At 37.7% G+C, this 22,998-nt stretch overlaps 2 protein-coding genes across 2 annotated transcripts; both read left to right on the plus strand.

Moving 5' to 3' along the window:
* The first annotated feature begins 563 nt into the window (after positions 1-563).
* On the plus strand, positions 564-5,564 carry LOC103469833 (protein SET). The gene is made up of 8 exons (XM_008417786.2): positions 564-862; positions 1,783-1,840; positions 3,392-3,534; positions 3,623-3,726; positions 3,810-3,923; positions 4,013-4,183; positions 4,710-4,841; positions 4,921-5,564. The coding sequence occupies exons 1-8, from the start codon at positions 790-792 to the stop codon at positions 4,942-4,944; spliced, it is 819 nt and encodes a 272-aa protein (XP_008416008.1). The 5' UTR covers positions 564-789; the 3' UTR covers positions 4,945-5,564.
* Positions 5,565-7,456: 1,892 nt separating this feature from the next.
* odf2b (outer dense fiber of sperm tails 2b) lies at positions 7,457-22,688 on the plus strand. Its single transcript, XM_008417788.2, has 17 exons — positions 7,457-7,705; positions 8,226-8,336; positions 9,498-9,628; positions 10,522-10,651; positions 11,384-11,515; positions 13,838-13,912; positions 13,986-14,057; positions 14,165-14,281; positions 15,206-15,400; positions 15,912-16,021; positions 17,354-17,489; positions 17,566-17,676; positions 18,697-18,960; positions 19,967-20,067; positions 20,925-21,087; positions 22,218-22,343; positions 22,415-22,688. The coding sequence occupies exons 1-17, from the start codon at positions 7,598-7,600 to the stop codon at positions 22,580-22,582; spliced, it is 2,250 nt and encodes a 749-aa protein (XP_008416010.1). The 5' UTR covers positions 7,457-7,597; the 3' UTR covers positions 22,583-22,688.
* The last annotated feature ends 310 nt before the right edge of the window (positions 22,689-22,998 follow it).

Below are 22,998 nucleotides of genomic sequence, written 5' to 3' on the forward strand. Positions count from 1 at the left end.
TATAATTAATGTTTACATAAATACAGATGGGTTAAATGTACTTACAAAATAAATGGTTTGAGGTTAAAAAGTCTCAACAATGTATTTTGCATGTTTACTTCGTATTTAGCTATGTAAGAAAAGCACAAAATCTCAGGACTTCTTCATTAGCCCCCCAACAGTTAGGCTATTATTAGAAACGGCCTTATTTTAGCATATTCTGACAAATTTCAACGGCTTACTGGACAGAACATGAACAGAAAACGTCCTAATTAAACGTAATTTTCGAGTTTGATGTGCTAATTAGGGCTGACCACGAAGAACAAGGCCCCCACTTCGACTGACATTTTTTTCCTCTTTTTTTTTTTTATAAGTGCGCAAGTGCGAGTCGGTCCAACAGTAGATTTGGCCCGGCCTAGGTGAATTTCAGTTTCAACAAGGTTAAATTATTTATCTCGTCGAAGTTGTAAAAAGTAATAATTGGAGGTTCTGATTGTGTTCTGTGTTGTTTTAAGAGTGGAGATGGGGGTAAATGAGCGAATTGGAGTGGAGTAGTGAGACCTACTTTGAGAGGCGGAGCTGCTCCTCCGCTCCATTCGGCGCGGCGCGTTCGTAATGAAAGGCTGCCTGTGACTTCCTCGCTCTTCTTCGGCAGCTACATTGTGTTGAAAGCAGCAGCACGTTTTTGGCTCTTCCACGCTGAACTCCACAGCGAATTAACGCTCTCCTGTTCTAGGAGATACAGATCCGCCATCGGTTTTTTCTCCTCACGCGTCTTTAAGTCACTCTCGACGTGCGAAAAGAAAGAAAATGTCTGCCACGGCGACGAAAGTGAGTAAAAAGGAGCTGAACTCGAACCATGACGGAGCGGACGAGACCTCCGGTAAGGGGAATGGCGGCCTCCTGTTCAGCGCCATTTTCACTTTCTTCTCAAATATTGTTTGCATGAACACAAGATGCTGTTTAATTAGTCTGGATTTGATGAAAATGTTGCTGTGCTTCTGCTTAACGCCACCGGAGCGCCTTTGCTGCTTACAGAAACGGCAGCTGCGTATTTTCAGGGGCTAGCGTGCTTTAGCATGCCCGTACTCCTCCGTTGTTTGCTGCTGGCACAGAGGCCATGTTAGCCGGGGTATATAGCCGCTATATCGACGGATAACGAGCGACCCATTTGAAACAATCACTTCTCGGTATTAATCGCGGAATATGCTTGAAACCATAAGAAAGTGTGCTCACTTTAATGTTTAGTTTAATTTCTACGATTGGTTTGCATTAGCATCTAGCCCGCTCGTGTTGTTGTTGTAGTCTTACCTAACGCTAGCAGACGACATTGTTTTGTTAACGCATTTAAATCACCGCTAGTTAAAAACCTCCCAGTTACTGCATAATGGCTGCTGTTTGTAGGACTCAGTCGTGTTAATGGTGTTTATTTTTTTTTATTGGGTATGAGTGGGGTGAATATTCTGGCATACATCCTAGCTCGGTCGCTCACGCTACTGCGGCTGTGTGAACAGTCTGCTGTCCCACATTTAAACCACGCGGCCCTGAAGGCAGCAGCCGGCAGGAAACGGCAAGAAGCCTGAACGAGGAGCGCTGCAGCCATTGGCCGCTTACACTGTCAGAGTCCCGCGTCGACTCCATACTGTTGCATGTTAAATACTCCGACTCACTTCTTACTAATACTACTTATACTTTGACTATTAAAAAAAATGAGCTGTAGCTTTGATTACATAAACTGAATGGCGTCTAGTCCCATTTTGAAATTCACTCACTGTTTTTTGTGTGCGTGTGTTTTTTCCACAGAGAAAGAGCAGCAAGAAGCTATTGAACACATTGATGAAGTTCAAAATGAAATTGACAGGTAGGGGTCTATTTATTATTGTTACAACTGCTTAAACCCTTCACACCAGTTTTGTTGTGAATATTGGTTTTTATAAATGAAGTGATTTGGTGCCGATCTAGTGGTCAAAGTGTGAACTACATGTGGGTCATGGAAGCTTGTAAACTTATTAAATCTTAATTCTGAGCCAAGTTGTGCAATAAAAAATATATTCAGGCTTACTAATGTATTCTGCTTATGATTTACTGAAATAGACTTAATGTGACCAAAATTCTAAGTTATTTCTATTTTGGGTTTGAAGCTTTTTGGCGACACTCAGCTATTAAGAACTGGAGATGCGTAATATCAATATTAAGAGTAGAAATCAATTACACAACATTGAACTGATTTAAGATTCCAAAAATATACATTGAAAAATAATGAATAAATGTATTGTAGAAGTCTACATTTTTTTTCTGTCATGAAGCAGGAATTAAATGCATCAAGGACAGTACAGTAAAGAGATCTTAGTATTTATCTGTATTTGAAACATTGCAACATGAAAACAAATTAAATATATGCTCAAATTCAATTGGTGAAACAAATTTTTATATTGTAGCAAAAGACCTCTGTAGTATTTAGCTCTCGTTAAATCAAGAAAAAAAGAAATGGTTGTTCCAAAAAATATTTAGACTCCATTTCAGTCTTGTTTGAGGAACAGCAGCATCAATACACATTATCACAGGATTATCCATTATTTGCCTAGTGGATCTAATTGGCATCATACCTAATTTTACGCTAATGGTATGTCCAATGCTCAAATTGATCATCTAAAGGCAAAAATGTGAGTAGTGCATTTTTTTCTGTACAATTTCTTTTCAGTCATTGCATTTTGTGCAAGATTTAATATGAAATAAACTTTTCCTACACCTGTCGAACATGGTCTGAGTTATTAATATTCAAGCACTTGATAAACTTTTAATCTAGTACTTTGTATGGTTTTATACCATAAACATACAAGATGAAATTGTTCTTATTTTATGCATTTTAAATTGTCCTTTTAACCATAAATAGTTGACTTAAATTGAAAAGTTTGTTGTGGAAAGAATGAGTTATTTTCTGGGGAAATGGTGCATATTATCACTACTGATAAATATTTATGAATTATGATACAAAATTAAAATTGTAAGCAGACATTTGACATTTTCTTCAAAAATTTTTTACTTGCAGCAGAATTTTGGGCTCATTTTCTAATAAATGTTTTTTTTCTTCAATTAATTTTAACCCCTGTAAAATTCCCTTTATACAAATAAAATTATTTGTTTTGATATACATATTTAAAAAATACTCTCCTTCCTCCTCTAAAATGATTTGTCTGCTTTTTAGTAACTTTTTAGAAAAGATTTCTTGTTTTGTTTGAATAAAATTTGAAATAAATAACTACCTGTAGCAGGTATAAATTATTGGAGTGTTTCAGCTTCCAGTGGTGCAATTCTTGCTTCTTTTTATGTTGACAAATATCAATTTAATTACTGGTTATTTGGGAGAGCGCCTGTCCAGATTTATAATATCCATTTCTTTTTATTTCCCCAGGTTGAATGAGCAGGCCAGTGAGGAGATCCTGAAAGTAGAACAGAAATACAACAAACTCCGTCAGCCATTCTTTCAGAAGAGGTCAGAGCTGATCGCCAAAATCCCCAACTTCTGGGTCACCACGTTTGTCAACCATCCACAAGGTGAGTTATCCAGGAAAAAAAATTCCCCCGCCCCAATTTGATCACAATTTCAGCTTCGTGGGTTAAAAATTGACGTTTATCTCAACAGTATCTGCTCTACTGGGTGAGGAGGATGAAGAGGCGCTTCACTACCTGAGCCGAGTGGAGGTGACAGAGTTTGAAGACATCAAGTCAGGCTACAGAATAGATTTTGTAAGTGACTAAATGTTTTGTCTGTGTATTATTGAAGCTTAACGTGTGTATTATGCTCATACTCGACTCTACTCTTGTTTCAGTATTTTGATGAAAATCCGTACTTTGAAAACAAAGTACTTTCCAAAGAGTTCCATCTGAACGAGAGTGGAGACCCATCTTCAAAGTCGACAGAAATCAAATGGAAATCAGGAAAGGTAAGTGTGCTTTGTGTAGCATTTTCAGCCAAACTCGAGTTTTATGTGAAGTAGACTTGTAAAATCTCTGATTCCTCCTGTGTGTGCAGGATCTCACCAAGCGGTCCAGTCAGACACAGAACAAGGCCGGCAGGAAGAGGCAACATGAAGAACCTGAGAGTTTCTTCACTTGGTTCACAGACCATGCTGATGCCGGTGCTGACGAGCTTGGGGAGGTGATCAAAGATGACATCTGGCCAAACCCCCTGCAGTACTACCTGGTATGTTTACCACAAACCTAATGATGGAAACTAGCATAAATGAGTCGCTGTTGGATGGCAGTTCAGTTCGTATTTTTGTTGAAGTTTTGTTTTAGTTTGACAAAATAAGAACATGCTAGCATGGTGGCTGCAAATTCTTAAATTAATTTATTTTAATATTAAAGCCTTAAATTAATTGGGGAAAAACATTGGGCTTAAATATGTTAAATGCAGGTCTTTTATTTTGGCATGATTATTTAATCTCATGTTATGTAGTTTTCTTGGAGGACCTTACAAAACTTTGCATTCTGACTCAAGTCGTAGCTACCGCTAACTAGCCGCTAATGAGCAAGCTTCCTAGGTTCTTTTTTTTTTTTTTTTTACTTCCATAATGAGTAAATGTAAGTTGATTGGATGTGTCAATTACTTTAGTTGCAACTAATATGATTTATTTGCAATTTTCTTTTTTGTACATTTAAATCCCATTCATAATGGTCTTAAAGTCTTAAATTTGAGTTGTTGGCTAAGCAAAAATGTTTATTTTTAGGTTCCAGACATGGATGATGAAGAGGGTGAAGGTGAGGAGGATGAAGAGGACGAGGAGGGTCTGGAGGACATTGATGAGGAGGGGGATGAAGATGGAGAGGATGATGAAGAGGATGAAGGAGAAGAAGGAGAGGTAAAGCGCTAACATTGTGGAAACTTTTAGCAAAGTTTTAATTTCTTAACATTCATCTTGTGATGCTTCATTGTTTCAGGAGGATGAGGGAGAAGACGACTAAGAACTATATCACCTGCAAGACCCTCGACCTTCCCTGTTAATTTTTCCACTCATGTTTGGGAGCAAAAGTTGTTTTTGTTTTGTTTTTTGGCTTTTTTTTATTTACTTTTATCAGTATGTGCTTCACTTTCCATTCTGAAGCCTCCTCACCTGCTGATGCCATATGTTCCCCTTTGACTCATCCAAGGCCAATGGCTCTTTGCCCTGAATTGTGATTACCATCCCTGATGACATCTCAAAAATGATAATAAAAAAAAAATAGAATCAGCACAGTATCCTCAGTAGAATGAAGACACACAGAGTTCCTCCTATTCAAGGTTGTGTGGTTAATCAGCTGAAGCCATGGTGTAGTGACCTAGTGCTAGCAGACCTTTCAATATATTTTTTTTTTTCTAAGAAGGGGCATAGTACCCTTTATTTTTATTTTTTCTCCCGTGTGGTTATCGAGTACCAGCTCATTCCTTTGACTTGTAATGTTTGGGATTGGGGGGTGGGGGTAAGCTGGGGAGGGGCAGGAGTGTATTGGTTATTGGGGAGAGTGGTTATTTTGACACCATTTCTATGGGACTTTTGTTTTTTCATTGTATTGTTTTACAGATATCCACAAGATTTGAAATGACATTTTTAATAAAGAAAAAAACTGAGAAAAAAAACTTATAAATTTTGGCCCCCTTCTGCTGCTTCATTGGTTCCGACAGAAGTTTTTACACTCAAGAATTGTTTCAAATTAAAGGTGTAAAGCTTGCTTTGTTACAATAATAAAACAAAACTGTATGCAAGTGTGGGAGTCTTCAAGCGAAAGGAGGGATGCAATTTTATTTTTGAAAATGTACTTGAAGGCACCAAAAATGGAAAAACCTCGAGTCAAGTTCATCAGCTTGTAAAGGATTTTGGAGTCATTAGCAGACTTGATGCAAAGTCTTCTCTCAATATTCTGTGGGCGATTAAAGCCAAAAAGGTGTTTTCAGACTCTTCAAACTTCTTGCTTGTGACGGTCTCAGGCCAACTGTTTGGCTGGAAGCCCCAACCTGAAGTGAAAAAGGAGATGCACATTGTAGTAATGAGCTTGATTAGAATACTGACAAATTTAAGTCCTGATTTGCAAACGCAACCATGGAATATTTATACAAGTGAAGAAAATGGATCTACACTGACTATTTGAGGTTTTACACTATGGAAAGTTAATGCATTGCAAATTTGATTCTTGTACAACAAAGTTTTGCTTAGAAACTACAGTCCCATGTTTGCATATTTTTAACGCACTTAATAGTTTACATTTTTAAGTCGAAATACCTACCTAAATGATTTTTACACCTAGGGCAGGTAGCTATGGTCCATGAGAACCCTGGGTACCAGGAGAAGTGGCTGTCGGCCGGCCAGTGCTTAATAACGTCCGCTTTTTTAAACACTATCACATCGAACTGGAATCCCTGGGGGTTCTCGAAGAGCTGGATGTGGATCCTTCTACCACCCACTGACGTGTCGTTGCGGCTGGATAGTGCCATGCGGCTGGGGACGAAGTGGATGTCCGTGCCGAACGCCACTTCGTGTCCACATGCTCTACATAATATTAGCGTGTCGGTGCTAGTTCCGTGCTCCGGTGGGTCGGCAGCACACGAGTGTGAGAGGTGGAAAAACAGGAGCGCAAAGACGATGAAGTGAAAAAAGTTGTCCCACTGCACTCCGAGCAGCAGGCGGCTCGATGACCTCATGGCTGTTTCACAGTCTGACCAAAAAGCTAACAATAAAGCTAGTTAGCTTTTGACGCTAGCAGCGTTTCTATCTGATGTAATGGTTTGAAAATGAGACATGTCATATGTTGAAAATCATATTTATCATTCAGTATGTTGTATGAAAGCACCATTCACTGATAAACACAACATTGAGACTTAACGTTTAAAGGACTGAGCAATAGCTGATAAATTAGCTTGTTAAGCAAATGCTACGCTGGTCAGCATATTAAGCTAATTAGCATTAGCTTCCTGTTCATATTTAACTAACAGACGGAAGTCAAGTTAAATAAAAGGGAAGTGCAGTCGTTTCCTTGTGATCCAAACGTTACAATAATTATTTTTGCTTAGAAAATGTACTATGATTATTTGTGAATTTTTAACCAACGTTTTTGTAGGTTAGACTAGACTTTTGACAATAAGTCATTTTAACGGTTCTCTTGTGATACGTTTAAGAACCAATTTTTATTAAAACATTTTCTTTCGTCACCTAAGTACGAAAGAAAAGTCTAAAATAACTACCTGTTAACATCTGATTGATTTCCTTGTATGTTTATTATTTCTATTTTGAGTGTTAAACTATTTTCTTCTCTCTTTTTTTGCTCATTAAAAAGTTTTCAATTTCTTCATAGGTTCAAGAACACAGAATGAATGCATTTTTCTTCTAGTAGTTACCCGAGCAACGCTTACTTGAAACACTTCTTCACCAATCACAAAACGGGATCTTGAAAATCAGCCAATCGGAGCACTCGTTCGTTATTTGTAGCAACCATTCTGCTCCTCACAGAAGTTGAGATTTTTCCTGGAGACAGGAAGCTGACGCGATCTAAATTGCTTAAACCATTTACAGTGTTTATGTCTGGAGGGTTTTTGGTTTTGATTTGCTTATTCTTGGCCTAAATGTCGCGGTAAAACTTCTGAAGGATGAAAACTAGAGGTTCACCACCAGCTCCGCCACCGATTCACGTCCACGTAGCGGATAGCACACCTATCCATGTTCATATGAGGAGGAATCCCAGCAGAACATCACCGGTTAGTTCTTTTCTGGAAAGGGAACGTAAAAGGTTTTAAAGTTCTACTTATAAATTAATTTAGAGAAGACAAAATATTTTAAAAACTCATTCTTTACCCATTATTTCAATAATTTTCTGTTTAAAAGGATCAGGATTTTACTTCCAGTCAGACGAAAAATTCAATTATTAATTGAAAGCACGACAGAATTTAGTTTTTTGAGGAAAAAAGGGGAAAAACCCAATGATAATTCAATTGTGTAAGGAATAATTTTAGATAAAATCAAGAAAATTATGGACAACCATGACTCTTCATGAGAATGTATTAGAAAAACGTTGCCTTCAGTTAGAAGCTTCTTCAAATTCACTGTAATACAGACCGCTACAGGAGACCTTTCCTGCCAACAGCCATCACCAGCTACAATAAGTCTCTGAAGAACTTTGAATTACTACGAGTTATAGCAACATTTAATTTCTCTTTGCGATTTATAAAGTATTTTAAATTTTAATTTAACTTTAGCACTTTTTCCTTTTGGATTTAGGGAACTGATGCTTCGGTCAAACGCGATGAAAGCAGGCCAAAGATCCGGACGCCCTGGATTCCTCCAGGAATACACTCGTGCAAGAGGAATATTGGCATCACCAAGTCTCAGGTTGCTTCATGGTGTTCATTTTATGCTAAAGTTACAGTCTAGCAACTAAAATTATACCTAGAGAAAAGAAAATATACTTAGTCTTTCCCAGTTCTTAAAATGGTTTAAAAAGGAGTTGATTGAAAACCCAAAATTGTTAGAAAGGGTCTTTTATTTGTATATAAGCTGGACGCATCTATTTGCCTCACTGGGAAACGATGTGTAAAAAGCTTCTTTCTTTCCAAGAGCTTTAGCTGACAAATAGACCCACAGCATCACAGATCCTTCACCATCCCTTGCAGTGAACTGAAGATGCTTAACCTTATATACTGTGTTTCTTTCACTCCTGACCCAGCTGCAGTGTCTGTTTCAGAAAAACTTGGTCTCATCTGACCAATGCACAAAGGTCCAGCAGAGTTTTGCTAACTTCACATGTTGGCAAAACACTTAGGGCTGGGAGATATGGTTTAAACAAGATTCGATTTCCAATTTTAATCAAATGGAAAAACTAAAAAAAATATACATATAAATAACAAAAAAATATAATAAAAAAAGGCTTTTATTTCAATAATTCCTTCTAATTTCAAAATCGAAATAAATTGAAGCTGTAAAACATGCTTGTTATAAAAGATGGCTATTTCTTGGTTGGGCTAATGTCACTAGGAACTATGGAAACCCAAAGAGTGCACAGCTGAAAAAAACAACAGATTTAAAAAAAATTTATTGAATTTTCTGTTTTTGAAGATTTAAAAGACTTTTTCCTGTCATTCCTCTGAAACAACCATACTGTACATCATAGATACTGTTTAATATTTTTTATTTATGAAGACTCGGTGACAGCAAGATGCATTCTTTGTTGCAGTTTAACAATGAACTGTGAGTGGTGGGAAGATACCTTGAGTGCTAGTTAAATCTTCTGGCTAAAAGAAATACGCCTCTCTGTCGCTTTATTTTTACGAGAAGGAAACAAGTCACTGATTGCTAATTATATACTCTTAGAGACTGGTTAACTTACAAAAACAAAGTATACATGATTCAGTTTTACTCTGGTGATTTTGTATTTTAAATGTTGGCATTTAACCTCAGACATCTGATTTCAGATCTGCTTTAACAACAGAATCAAGAACATCTGTGTGCTTCAGTTCTTTTTGAACATGTTTTCTGTTTTTGTCATTTGATCAGACCAGCAGATCGCAGATCCAGTCAGACAGTGGGATCAGGAATCAGCGAGTTGCAGGGCAGCAGGAGGAAGAGCTGCATGCAGTTTCTGAAGACCTCAGAGTCCTGCTGAGGGAACAAGGCGCTTCAAAGACGTAAGGAATTATAGATTCAATTCAATTCAGTTTATCTGTAAAGCTCCAATACACAATCCAAAATTAGTAAAAAATTTAACTCTGCACAAAAAATTTGAATTTGAGTCAACATGTTGTACCTTTTGTGAATGTCCAGAAGAATCCCTTAATCGTCTCTTTTTTACCTATCCCTTTTCTTTTAAACTATGGAGAGACATTATGGACTGGTTGTCCCTTAAAATTGAAGACGTCCCAGATATTCACCATATATTATACTATGTTGATGACCATATATTATACTATGTTGATGACCATATATTATACTATGTTGATGACCTTGATAGTCACATATCTGACGTGGTAAATTTTGTCTTCTTGCTTGTTAAATATTATATACACTGCTGTAAATGGAGAGGTTCTACCCCTTGTTTAGGTTTTTTTCTTAACCAATTTAAACTGTATTACACCTCGCTGAAACATCTGAAATCTGTTTATGCAATAAAAGTAACTGCCAGTATCTCTACTTTTCTTTTGTTTTAAATCTTGCTCTATTTTTATTTATTTGCCATACTGTTACGTGTTTGTCTTTATAGTCTTAGCCCCATGTTTTGTTTCTTTTTTTCATACCTATGTTGCAATGTTATTTGTACCTCAGCGAGTCTTTGTTTACTGTTTGTTTAATAAATAAAAACAAACAAACAAAACAAAAATGTCCAGTTCTGGTATGGCCGCCATCTTTGTTTCTACATCACAATGGCTCTGCTTAAGGATGACCAGCGGCGCCCTCTTCTGGATGGAAATAAGATCTAAGCTGCGGTCATCGTTAGTTTATCGATTGGAACTAATTATAATCTAATAAGCCATTCATCTACAAGTAATCGTAATGACCTGAACTCTGTTTATTTCATTCAAAGGTCGGAGGCTTGCGATCGTCAAATAAATGCAGATGTGCTCCTCAGGACACTTGTAGAGGCAGAAATCGATGGTGTAGCTGTGGCTAATCAGCTGACAGGTTTGAAGGAAACCATTGACAGACTTGCTAAGGTAAGCTTTACTCCAACCTAAGGGGGCTGCAACCTGCAGCTCTGAGCCCCACCAACACTGCAGCTCCTATAAAGCCAAATAAGAAATGCTTATTGACTATAAAGGCAGTAAAAAAAAGGGTGGTTTTAGCAGTTCTGCTGTAAGTTTTTAAGCACCACTGTTAAAAAAATAAAAAAAAAACTTTGAAAGTAATAATAATTTGTTGTTTATGTTTTTAAGTGGGCTATCCTTTATTATCCATATCTATTGAAAATTCTCATGCAGCTGATCTTATTGTATAAAATAAATGCTAAATCCAGAACTCGGATCTAGCAGAGCCATAAAACTAGTTTCAAACACAGCAGATGAAAATATTGGGTCCACAGATTATTTGGCCCAAATAATCCGCTTTTGTTTTGTTTTGTTTCTTTTCTCCTATCATAATGTTTCACATGCAAGACAGCCATGTTGGAGTTTAAGATTAAGGAGACTAACCTTCCTGTTTTTCGAAGTAATTTTTATTATCTGAACCAAATAGGTTCTTTGAAATGACAAAAATCTGAATAGAAAGAAAACATGTAACCAACCATGCAGCATTGCAGTGAAGAACATTTGTTGTTGTTTTGATTTATTTTCATGACTTAGCACAGCAGAGTGAAAAGGGGGTACCTGGAAAACCTGGAGTGTGCTCAAGGGAATCGCTGCTCTGAATGATGGGATCAGCGTGAACCCATCGGGTCTTTTGTTTTCCAGGAAAAGAGGCTGACGAAGCTTCACACAACTTCTCTGGGATGGCATCAGAAGCTGCTGCTGGAGAAAATAGCGATGTTTGATCAAACAAATCACAGCCTTCGGGATCTCCTCAGGGACTGGAGCGTCAAGGAGGTACAAGAAGCAGAGGAGAGGTCGAGAAAAGCAGAATAATTCATTTTTGACTATTGTTTCTCCCATCAAACTGCTTTTAAAATGGAAAAAGATTGAGACAATTTAACAATGTTTAGCTTAAAAATGGCTGCACAGTGGCGCAGTTGGTAGAGCTGTTGCCTTGAAGCAAGAAGGTTCTGGGTTCGATTCCCGGCCCCGGTCTTTCTGCATGGAGTTTGCATGTTCTCCCTGTGCATGCGTGGGTTTTCTCCGGGTACTCCGGTTTCCTCCCACAGTCCAAAAACATGACTGTCAGGTTAATTGGCCTCTCCAAATTGCCCCTAGGTGTGTGTGCATGGTTGTGTGTCCTGCGTGTCTCTGTGTTGCCCTGCGACAGACGTGCGACCTGTCCAGGGTGACCCCGCCTCTCGCCCGGTACGCTAGCTGGAGATGGGCACCAGCACCTCCCGACCCCCCTGAGGGACAAGGGTGTAAGAAATTGGATGGATAGCTTAAAAACAGAAATTTCAATAGTTAGTTAAAACCAGGGGTGGAAATAAAAAAACTTTCTCTACCAGCCACAGAGGCTGGTAGAGAAAGTTTTTTTTACCAGCCACTCAAACATTTCACCAGCCAGTTTTTTTCTTTCTTTCGATTACAAACCCCACCAGTACAAGCAAATTATATAAAACATATGATTTATTCTTAACTCTATGAAAACCAATTTACTGACAATAAGTTTACACATGTACTTATACATAATAATTTAACATAAGCATGGACACCTTGTAGTGCAATAATTTCATTTGAAGTAATTACTACAGCAAACTTTAAGTACACAACTCAAACATTCTTGCAATCATATGTTGATTTCCACATTTTGGATACAACTCCCCCTGATAGTATTTACTAAAGATGTGTCTAGCCATTTATAAAATATTTTAAATGGTATCATTAGCCGTTTTCTGTGATATTTGTTTTTCCTTACTTATTCCGTTTTCTATTGAATTTCACAATTATTATTATTATTATTATTAAAATATCTTAATATGGAATATTAATTCCACAGGCTGTTTTTTTTCCCGCTACTGAATCTGCTCCAGCGGTCAAAGTTTGTGTGGTAAACATATCGGCTAGTTTGACACATTTTCTGAATGGGCTTATGTGCTTTTTAGCTTTAGTCGTAGTTTTTCTGACCCGCTCCGTCTCGTTCTCTCATTTTTCTCGGACTCCGGTTAGCAGCTAACCGTTAGCTGAAAGGGCTCTATTTATAACCTTAGAGGGGAAGGCGGGCCAAGGAGAACCGAGGGATTTCATTGGATAAACCCAATGTCCGTCAATAAAATCAACCAATGGGCTGTCGCAGTCGACGCAAATCATTTTTAATATACGTTTTTTGTTAAATTATGACTGCGCAAGGCCGCCAGATATGGGCAGTAAATGCATCACTTTTTAGTCCAGACGGTCAGCTTTTTTTGTTTGTTTGTTTGTTTTCTGTTGAAATGATCAACCCGCCACAATGGCGGGTGCGTTGCTCCTATTTACACGTCACTTCTTACTTTTACCCGCATTTGGTCAGTGGCGGATGGTAATTTCCACTGCCTGTGATGGTTTCTGTGAACTTTAGGAAGGTATAAAATAGGGCGATGATTTTTGCAATTGATTAACCTATTGATTATTCTGATGATTAATTGATTAATCGGATAAAAATATGTCAAATTTTGCAGATTTTCTTTTTAACAACTTAAGACTTTTTATACAATACTAGAAATACATTAAAAATAAACACAAATTTAATTTCCATTTTTTTTATTAGAAAATAGGTTAAAACTATACCACTTGAGGAGCTTTGGCTAAAACATGTACAGACAAAGATGTTTTATCTTAAATGCAAAATGTATATATTTTTTGCACAATTTTGGCTTAATTATAGCTCTGAATATGTTGTTTCTTTCAATAAATGTTCCTCTTAAAGCCTGTGTACTTTAGTTAATTATTAATTGATTACTAAATTAGTTAATGATTATCTCAATAATTGATTAATCGCGATTAATCTGATTAATCGTTTCAACGCTACATTTAATAAATACATTTAATCAGCATCACCTTTCTCTAACTTTCCCCTTTCAAAATATGGCTAAGCAGTACTTATTTTTTGCAACAAAAGTGCCTTATTAAAAGTAAAGTGCTGGTCTAAATTAGTTGCAGATTATTTCAATTAATACAATTAATCATTTCAGCCCTTGTGCAAAAGCTCTGTATTCACATGGAGATTATGTAGCTTTTAAATATAAACAATAATCTTCTTAGAAGGTGTTACAGAAAGTGTTGTGGTGTCCACAGAAACAGTTGCTGGTCTGGCCGAAAGAGAGAGACACCTTGAGAAAGAAGCTGGCTGACACTGAAACAGAAAACATGGTGAGTTACAAACACTTCCTCCTCTAATTGTCCCTCTCCTTCACCAGTAACTGTTTCACTCCTTATTTCGCAGAGACTTGCTGCTAAACTCTCAAACAAGGAGAAACAAGTTTCAAAGCTCGCCGAGCATCTGGACTTTGAAAAGGTTTGTAATTGCTTCACCACCAGGAAACCTGAAGTTTCTGATAACATCGTAAAGGCCTCTGGTAAGTTACGCCACAGGTTTTTACAGCTTTGCCGCTGTCAACGCAGGACAACTTTAAGACGACAGAAGAGCTTTCAAGGATCCTGGACTCAACCCACAGTCACCTGGTGAACCAGCTGGAGGAATCCGAGGCGGAAAAGGTCCGCCTGGCCGCTCAGATCCAGGTTAGGGAACGCAGATTTTACAACAATACGCTTCAGAGTAGGGATACAAACAATTAATCAATGTACGACTAATTGTCGATTAGTGGTTTATTAGATTAAAATGATTTCCAGCTGATTATGCTGTTAGACTTTGGTTTAGTGTTGTAGTTTGGCCGCCATCCAGCAGAGGGCACCGCTGATCAATAGAGCCATTGGTACAGAAACAAAGATGGCGGCGGGCCATAACGGAACTGGAAAGAAAAGTGGTTCATAGTCCATTGTGGGATGAAAAAAGCACTTCATGCGCTTCTGTTTTTAAATATAAAAACTTGATAAGCCCCTTAAGTTTCAACTTAATGGACCTTATTCAAAAAATTATTGATGTGCTACTAAGACAAGGATAATATGCTAGTAAAGCGGAAGACATAACGCAGAAGATTGGGAAAAAAAATCATACCAATTATGTATGAACATCTCCGTCTTCATGGGGAATTAAGGGTTTTAGTTATTTATTATCTTCATCTTTTAGTCTTTTACTCAGTAACCTAAGAGGTTCTTGTTTTATCTCTTATAATATGTATATGTTTATTAATGTGAGAAAACCATAATTTTCTATTTAAGTTGGTATTCAATGCATCTGACACAAAACAATGTTAAATTGAATGCTTTTTTGTAATTTAAGCATAGGAAAAATGTACGGTAGGTCTCTGTGTTATGGAAGGATGGGTAAAACTATAATGCCTGAGAGCTTTTGGCTAAAATATCCTTATATAGTAAGGTTTATTTAATCTTATATGCAAAATATATGGTAAATATGGTTTGGAACTTTGCAAGACAAGATTCTTGTCTTGCAAAGTTCAAACTGATTCTTATCCTAATGAAGGAGAAAATGAACAATTTTAACCAATTTATTATCTTCTGCCATGCGATCTTTTGGTGAGGTAGAAGATGCAGCAGAGTCAGGAGCGTCAGATGGAGCAGCTCAGAGAACTCCAAGACGAGCTGGAGATTCTGAAGATGAAGAAGGCGGAGGTTGACAAGCAGCGGAAAGAAGAGCGGGAGTCGCTCAGTATGATCACGCTGCACGCCGACCGCGCTCAGGAGGCAGTGAGGCAGCTGGAAAAGAAACTACAGGAGAAGGTCAGAGACGGGGCTCAATGGTATTCTAGAGGTACTTCTAGGTTTCTGTTTCCTCAATTTCTACTATTTTTTTCAACTGTTGGTTCCATGAGAGCATCAAGAAATAATGTCAATAAGTAAAATAATATAATTAAATGCTGTTTCTGCGCAATTTAGTGATAGAAATTACACTTTTTAAATAATAAAAAAGTGCCACCGATCAGAAAAAGGAAGTTATCTATGCAGACCGCACACATTCTGGACACAGACGGTCAGAAAAACCAACATTTTAATTTGCTTCCCTGTACATTTATATTTTAACATTTTCTCAGTTGGATCAAAAAGGAACCAGAGTTCTTGTTTTAGTGCAGAAACCTGGTGAACCAAAACAGATTTTGATTGAAGCAACGTGTCCAGTGGTGATGATGACGGCTTCAGTCATCGTTTCTTTAAACGAACAGATCAAAGATGCAGAACTTGCATAAAAAAGCAAATATGATTTAAACATCACATGATGTGTTTTGTCTTGAAGGAGATGGAGCTGTCTCTCGCTGTGTCCGCGTCCAAAGACTGGTGTCACCGCCACTCGATAGAAGCAGCTGAGAAACGGCACCGGGAGGAAGAGATCTCGCTTGTCAAACAGTGAGCAAAGAAAAAATTAAACTTATATATAAAGAATCCCACTGATTTATGTTCTTATAGTTGGATCTGTTGGTATTCCAGCTACATTAATTTGATGAAACAGTGATAATAATAACAAATTATTTCATTTATGAGTTGGAACGTCTACAAACACTTCAGTCAGATTTTGTCAGATCAAACTTGTGTTTTTTTGTTACAGCTTATTATTTTTAACTACATGATAGGGCTGGGCGATAAATTGATTTTATTTTTCACCAATGTGCTCCCTGGGTTTCCGTACGGCATGATTTCAGTGCGCCCAGGGTGGCCATCTTGTTTGTCAAATATGTTTTACATTTTCTATCAATTTGGGCTTTCAGTTCATGTCAGCTCTACCTCACCTTAACTTATATTATTCAACTTATCTTATTGAACTTTTCTAATCCAATTAACTTGACTTATTTAAATTAACATAGGGTAACTTCCATCCWTCCCATCCATCCATTTTCTTACACCCTTGTCCCTCGGTGGGGTCGGGAGGTGCTGGTCCCCATCTCCAGCTAGCGTACCGGGCGAGAGGCAGGTTCACCCTGGACAGGTGGCCAGTCTGTCGCAGGGCAACACAGAGACACACAGGACAAACAACCATGCAGACACACTCACACCTAGGGACAATTTGAAGAGGCCAATTAACCTTAACTCAGTGCTAACCTTAATTTATCTTAACTCATTTAACTAATCTTGGCTTAACTTGGAGTAATATAGCTTACCTTATTTAACTTAATTTAATCTTATTGAAGCCCTGCGACAGACTGGCGACCTGTCCAGGTGACCCCGCCTCTCGCCCGGAACGTTAGCTGGAGATGGGCACCAGCAACCCTCCTGACCCCACTAAGGGACAACGGTGTAAAGAAAATGGATGGATGGATAATCTTATTGAACTTAACTTTTAACTAATTGGACTTCATGATGTGCAAAGTTTCAACAAATAGTTTTAAAAGTAAATTTGCAAAAAGTCAAATGAAACCCAGAGAATACAGCTTTCTGAAGGGAGTGGCTGGTTGGTGTTTTTTCTTTTGCTTTTTGTTTATGAGATATGGAAACTCAAGCTTTGAGAAAAAGCTTTATTTGTCTCAAAGAAATTTCTTGTGGCGCTTGTGGAGTTTATTTGCAGTATTTAAACCAGAAATGCAGCCTAAAATTACATTGATTAAATCTCGTGTTTAAATGCATTTTCTTTTTGTTTGTGAAAGACAAACACATCAAGAAAAGAGACGTTTTGGATGGAGAAAAGCGGTAAATGCTGACATCTTGGTGAAAATATGGCTGAACATGAATATGTTTGCGTGTCAGGAAGCTCAGCGATCTGAACTCCCGGCTTCGCTCAGTGGAGGAGAAGAATCGGGCCGAGAGAGAGGAGCTCAGGAATCAGCTTCAGCACCTCAACGCAGAGAACGCCTCCACCATGCTGGAGAACCAAACGCTCAGGGTAGCTTCACATGGAAAACAGAAGGAAAAGTTAAAAACATGGACTGTGGTTTAATCTGCTTTCACTTTACGATCAGAGAGAGCTGGCGTCGACTGACGATAAATTAAAGGGACTCCAATCTGAGGCTCGTGAGCTGAAATCATCAGTGAAAAAGTCTGAGAACCTGGTGGAGAAATACAAGCAGAAGGTGAAGCAAACATCAGGCTTTTAATAGCTTTGGGTTTTTCATTATAGTTTAGTTTAATTTCATAGAGACTTTTCGTCTAATTCAGTTAGTTTTAATTGTATTTTAGAGTGTGTTTGTAGTATTATTAGATGTTTAGTTTAGATTTTGTTAGCCATAGTAGTAGTTTCAGTTTTTTAATTTCAAAATAGTCAAAGTATTGTCTTGTTATTACATACACATTGATTGGGTAAAGAAGGTGCCATTTTCCAAAAATGTATTTAATTATATTTGAGCATCCAACTGACTCTGATGTTTTATCCCAACTTTTGCTGTTGCCATTTTGCGAACTAGGAGGATTATATAGAACCATAATTTGCCCTAAACTGCTTGTGTGGGAGAAAGAAAATACATTTGGGGTGCTGTGGTGGCGCAGGGGCAGAGCACAACCCATGTGTTGAGGCCTTAGTCCTCGTGCCAATGGTCGAAGGTTCGATTCCTGGCCTAGTGACATTTGCCGTGTGTCTTCCCCCCTCTCCCATAACCTTCCTTCCTGTCGGACTGCCTTCAAATAAAGGCCACTAGAGCCTTAAAAAAAACCCATTACACATCAGTTCAAAAGGCTAACGAATAGATTCATGAAAATGAAGGATGTTACATATCCATTTAGTTTTATGAACGGATAATCTAGTTCCAGTTTTATAGTTTTCCCCATTAAAGCTGCAGTATGTAACTTTTATAAAGAATGTGCTTTTATTTATGTAAGATTTCAAGGATTTTTTTGATTGTCATACCATTTCGCTGTCGTTTGCTTGTGGTTTGTACTTAAGTCCCAGATCAAGAAGCCTAATAAATAAATAAATAAGTTATAGAAGTGTCATTAATAAATTTAACAAAAATGTTTTCCCAATTTCAGTTTTTGTTACTTTGTTAGTTTTATTTAGCTGTAATAACCTTGGTAAACGTCGCTCCACGAAGGTAAATCAGAAAATCCTCCAAACAGGATGTGAAAATGATCTGTGGTACTGTTGGGTTGCGGTTCAGGTTCACCAGGCTCGCCTGCAGTCAGAGGAGTACTGTCAGAAGCTGGAGACGACACAGAGGGAGGCCTGGGAGCAGAGGGTGAGCCTGGAGAAGGAGAAGGATCAGGTGAAACGGGAGCTGCTGGACCGGGTGCAGGAGCTCGAGGTGCTGCCGGAGAAACTGAGGCGGACCGAGCAGCAGCTCCGAGAAGCTCAGGACGACGCCGACAAATACGAGAGGAGGAACCTGGAGCACCACGCTGTCCTGTCCGAAGTCAGACACAAGGTGATCTGCCTGGCTGCTAACGCATCATCCAGGTCACTCTTATCGGCTTTTAGACTCAGCAGAACATTTTCTCAACATCATCTCATCCTTCTGCAGGGTGCTGGAAATCCTTGAAAATGCTAGCATTTTGTTTAGGTGTTTTTAAGGTTTGGAAAGTGCTTGATTTCTGAAAAAAGTCCTTGAAAGTGCTTGATATTCAAGCTGCAGTTTGGTAGCAAAGTTCAAAGAAGCTTAGTGTTGCTAGGTGACGGGCGGAGTTCAGCTGTGGTTGCATAGTAACCGGCCGGGCCGGGCTGTGCCGGGCCGGGCCTCACTGGGGTTACCAGGTGAAGGACACTGCCTGCCAATTTGTTTAGGGATTTTAATTATATTTAATCAATCTAATGTCTGATTAAAAGCCTAAATTTGGAAAACATTATTTATAGTTGAAACCAGAACGTTTCATACACTTAATAAAAAGACAGGAAATTTTTTTTATTGCCATCTGAAGTTAAATCTGACTAAAACGTTTTTGTTTTAGGTTAGTTAGAATCACCAATATTATTTTAAATGCCAGAAAAGTTAGAGAGAAATTTTTTTAGAGATTTTATTTGGTAATTTTTTTGTATATTGTGTTAAGGATTTAATTTGAACAGGAAGATAATTTACTGTAACACAATTATTTTGGCTTGTTTCACTGTGATAAATATTTATTATTCCCAGTTTACCAATGACTTATTGATCTGTGCAATTGAAATAAAAGCTGGCTTATATTTTTTAAAGTTAATCAGTGTTATTTAAATTGGGGGAAGATTTGTTAAAGTAGTGTTTTGTTCTCAAACCAGTCAGGTGTTCAAGCTTCTCAGTAAGTTACATCCCATTGGTAAATATCAGTCACATAACAGCAATATTAATATATCAATCATAAGTCATGAAGGAATGAGTACGGTTAGCAACTCAAAGCGAAGGAAGCGTGAATAAATGAGCGTTTTGGGGAATTTAACAGTTTCTCTGTGACTGTCTGCAGGTGGAGCACCAAGGTGCTCAGCTGGAAACGGTTCAGCAGAGGAATCTGCTGCTCCAGGAGGAAAACAACGTCCTGAAGGAGAAAATTAAAAACCTAGAGAGGTATTTTTCTTTAACTTCAACGCTTTATTTTTTTATTTTTGACTCTAGTGGCCTTTATTTGATAGTTAATTGACATGCAGCAAAGGTCGCCAAGGTCGGGAATCGAACCTGCGACAGCTGCATCGAGGACTAAGGCCTCCATATGTGGGTTGTGCTTAACCCCTGCGCCACCACAGCACACCCTTAAACTTCAACACATAAATAAAAACAGATTTATTGAGTGGTTAAAGGTGACCTTTCATGCTTCCTTGAACAGGCGAGGATAGATAAGTCTACGGCCTATTCAAAACATGTTCGTTGCATTTTCCTTTGCTCAAAATCAGCGCTTACAGCAGTAAAACCAACTGACCAATCGAGTTGGTTTAATATCTGTAAATTTGGGTTTTCAGCCATAACAACAACATAAACATCAGATATTTTGGAGCAAATTTTCATTTTGGTGCATCTCTATAGAGTGTATAACCAAAGTTAAAAAGTGAGATGAAGCCGTGTTAAGTGTTTGTTTTTGTGACATTACATTTGGGAGTCTTTTGAAAGGGCTCGTTTTCCTGACACCAAAATATATTAACTTATTGTCAAAAAACAGCTGGATGTTTTTTTTTAAGCGCTTAAGCTGTTTTTAGAAGCAGTAGAGACCCAAATGGAAGTACAAAACAATAATAATAATAATAGGTTCCCTGTAAACAAATCAGATGAGTTCACACTTTCGTTTAGATAATATATTTCAGGATTTAACAATAAAATCCATATATTTTAGATGAAATGAAGTGAAACTGGAACAAAAACTGCACTGAGTCTGAATTATGCCTCCCGGTTCTGTCGTGAAGCACTTTGCTGTGCCTGTGTGTTCATTGTAGGAAGCTGGAGGATATGAATGCAGAAAACAGAGAGATGTCTCAGGCTGTCAGCATGAAGGAAGGAGGCATCCGCAGCCTGCAGCAGCAGCTGGAGGAGAAAACACACGAGTGCTCCGTCGTGTCCCAGCAGCTGCAGGAAACGCTGGGAAACACTCAAAGACAGGTCAGAAACAGAAAGACCTGTCCTCCTTTTCTCCTTGTGAAGATCAGGCTTGGGTTTAGTTCTCAGTTTGCTTTCAGCTCTGGGTGACCGTGTGGCATCACACTTATCCAACCAACAACAAACATGGCTGGTCTTTGTTAAAGTATAAATATGAAATTTGATTATGTGACTGCTCATAAATATACAGGTCATTTAATCTGTGCTTTTAATAGATTATAAGAGATATCACAGCAGCAGGTTGAGGTTAAATAAGAATGAGAGACTATACAGTAATATGTGGTTCTGTTTGCAAAGCTATACATTAAAAATTTAACAGCAATAATTTGGATTTTTTTAGCCTGTGTAAGAGAAACAAAATGGTGGTTCATTTTTCAGTCGTACTTTCACCAAGTTATTAATTTATGACAGAGTTTCTGGATGAATATTTGATTTATATGGTAAATGTCAGGTTCACCAACTAAATATTTAGCCCCAAACTAAATGTCAAGCTCAGCGCTAACTAGTTTAGAGCTAAGTATTTAACTTATTTAGTTAGCTAAATATTTAGCTGTCAAACTAAATAGTTAGCTCAGAGCTAAATATTTGCTTTACAGCTAAATATTAAGCTTCAAGCTAAATATTTAGCTTATTATTAATATTAAACTAAATATTCAACTAGGAATCTGAATATTTAGCTGAAACCTAAATATTTAGTTCAGAGATAAATATTTAGTTTCAAATATGCTAGTTTGTTAATTAAATATTTAATTTGAAACTCTCATTTATAAATTAACATTGAAGATATGACTGAAAAATTAGCTCCATGTTTTTCTTTTACAACAGGCTAAATAACTCAGATTACTGCTGGTAATTTTTTTATTGTGTAACATTTCTTACAGCACCCTTTACAGTAATGATAAAAGGATAAAAAAAACTACAGAATATTTACAAGAAGTTTAAAAAACTGCAAACATTTAGGATGTGCAAAAAACAGCAGAGTTATAAAGACTTACAGAGTTTAACAGGATCAGTTTAAAGCATTTATTTTCTTCTCTTCTGGTTTGAATTTCTTGCTTAGTTTGATAGATATAATTAGCTCAATTTTCCAATAGAAATATAGCTGAAAAGGAAACTGATCACAAAACTTGCAGGTGGACGACAGCATACAGCGACTTCTGGCCAAAGAGAAAGCGTCACAGTCCAGATCATTGGAGCTGCAGAACCAGCTGAGTCGGGCCAAATTGGAGCTGAATCAGCTGCAGCGCAGCAAGGAGGACGTACGTCGCTCGTCGATCATCACGCCTGTCTGCAGCCTTCGATGGGATTAAAATGTGTTTTCTGTCTCCAGATGGAGCGTCGCTTCCATTCTCAGCTTCAGAACTTGAGGGAGCGACTGGACCAGTCGGACTCCACAAACCGCAGTTTGCAGAGCTACGTTCAGTTCCTGAGAAACTCGTATGGAAATGTCTACGGAGACTGCCTGCTGAGCACCACTAATACGCTCCCGGAGCAATAGAGCACAAATGAATTCACATTTATTGTGACATTGCTCAAATGTTTTCAAAATGCGAAGGTCTGAACATTACTTGTTGTCCTCAGACATAAAATTGTCTTAAAGAAGTCTTGATGCTTGTTTTATTTATTTAATGTTTTGTTTTATGTGTCTAGAAGTGAAAACTTGTATCTTCAAACTTTTTTTAAGCTGAAACTTTTGCTGTTTAACTTCAAATCTACTCAAAAAATATCAATAGATTCTGAAAACTCTTCAGTCAATAAAAATCATTTTACATGTTATTGATCTACATTTGAAATAAATGCATTGGTTTTACTGATTATTTACTTTTTTATACTTTTAATGTTTTACTTTCTTAGTAAAAGTGCCTTTTCAGTGCATCATTTTTTCATTCAGAGTTTAGTGTTTCTTACTGGAAT

The sequence above is a fragment of the Poecilia reticulata genome, linkage group LG9, assembly GCF_000633615.1.
Source record: "Poecilia reticulata strain Guanapo linkage group LG9, Guppy_female_1.0+MT, whole genome shotgun sequence".
Taxonomy (NCBI): Eukaryota; Metazoa; Chordata; class Actinopteri; order Cyprinodontiformes; family Poeciliidae; genus Poecilia; species Poecilia reticulata.